Raw genomic sequence first — 1737 nt, forward strand, 5'->3', positions numbered from 1 at the left:
TCACACTTAGTTTCACTGATTTCAACATCCCCAATGTATTACTTATAATCAAATCCAATCCTAATTACCAAAACAAACCCAATAACACCACAAACACCTTAACCCATAAACCAAACCCTCACCCACCCAAAACCCAAATAAACATTATTATCATCACAACAAATTCAATGAACCACCACACAATCAAAACCTCCAAACAAATTTTAATGAAACACTAAAAAAAAAAATCCAAAATTTTAAAACAAAAACCTGGATAGATCATACATTTTGCCTCTTTATCATCAAAGAGTGAGATCATATAAAAAAGCTTTACAAATCGGACAACAGAGGAAGAGCGAGGTGTACCTGAGGTCCTGAGGAAAAGCGAGGCTGTGAGAATGAGAAGGCGAGGCATGGCGTGACTGCGTGAGTGAGGGCGTGTGCGTGAGGCAATGACTGAGAGTGAGTGAGGGCTGTGAGGTCGTGTGCTGAGGAAGTGGTCAGAGTGAAGGTGAGGAGGCGAGGGAGGCGTGATTGAGGGAGTGTGGGAGTAAGGGTGAGGAAGTGTTGGAGTGACTGGTTGACTGTATGAGCTGAAATGAAGGACTGAGCTAAGGGAGAGGGAGTGTTGGAGTGAGGGTAAGGACTGCGGGAGGGAGGCGTGAGTTCTGAGTTGCTGCTAAAGAAATGAGGAATTAGGGTTAGATTATAGGTATATATATATATATATAGAGGGAATTTTTGTAATTTCAAGGTACCGGGTTTTTATCCGAGTCGGGTTTTGGGTTGGGTCTCGGATTTTTTTGATAAAACCCGAACCTGACCCGAACCCACTTCAAGTTTTTTTTTAAACCCATACTCGACCCTATTCCTAATCGGATCAAGTAAAACCTGGCCCATTAGGGTCGGGCTGGGTCGGGTACTCGCAAGTCGGGCAAAAATTGACATCCTTATTTACAGTCGAGGACTTTGATTCCAAGCCGAAGAGAGCTAGAGTAGAGATCCGATCTGCGCTAAATTTCTCGGATGAGGACAAGATAGGAACCATCCAACCATACGATGATGCTTTGGTGGTCATCCTCAGGATAGGGGGATACGATGTGAAGAGGGTAATCGTTGACCAGGGCAGTGGTGCGGAGATTATGTATCCTGATCTGTACAGGGGGTTGAACTTAAAGCTCAAAGACCTAACAGCCTATGATTCACCTTTAGTGAGTTTTGATGAAAAGGTTGTCATTCCAAAAGGTCAGATTAGACTGCCCGTGCAGGTGGGTTCAGAAGTGGTTGAAGTAGGCTTTATTGTGGTGGAGGCGTACTCTCCCTACACGGCCATTGTGGCAAGACCCTGACTTCATGCCCTAGGGGCCATTTCGCTGACCTTGCATTTGAAAGTGAAGTATCCATCAGGGGACCGGATTGAGGAGCTGGTAGGGAGTCAGTCCATGGCCAGGCAGTGCCTCGTGGCTGCAATTATGCGTCAACCTGTAGCAGAGTCCTCGGCCTCTGCTGAAGGAGGTTTATAGCAGTCAAAGTCTCCAGCTTCACCTATAGATGGGCCAACCGAGGATGCGAAATGTGAGGACTTAGAGAAATTTGCTATAGGCAATGACCCAGAGAAGTTTTTCCAGGTTAGGGTTCAGCTACCGCCTCAAGAGAAGAAAGAGTTGGTGGAATTTCTTAAGAGGAATGTTGATGTATTCGCTTGGAATGCCTACGAAGCTCTCGGGGTGGACCCAAGCTTCATCTGTCATCATCTAA

The 1737-nt window shown here is 45.7% G+C and overlaps 1 protein-coding gene across 1 annotated transcript; it reads left to right on the plus strand.

Moving 5' to 3' along the window:
• The first annotated feature begins 431 nt into the window (after positions 1 to 431).
• On the plus strand, positions 432 to 1328 carry LOC126719132 (uncharacterized). Its single transcript, XM_050421747.1, has 2 exons — positions 432 to 441; positions 940 to 1328. Exons 1-2 carry the CDS (start codon positions 432 to 434, stop codon positions 1326 to 1328), a joined length of 399 nt encoding a protein of 132 aa, XP_050277704.1.
• Positions 1329 to 1737: the final 409 nt, after the last annotated feature.

Source organism: Quercus robur, chromosome 1, assembly GCF_932294415.1.
Source record: "Quercus robur chromosome 1, dhQueRobu3.1, whole genome shotgun sequence".
NCBI classification, from domain to species: domain Eukaryota; kingdom Viridiplantae; phylum Streptophyta; class Magnoliopsida; order Fagales; family Fagaceae; genus Quercus; species Quercus robur.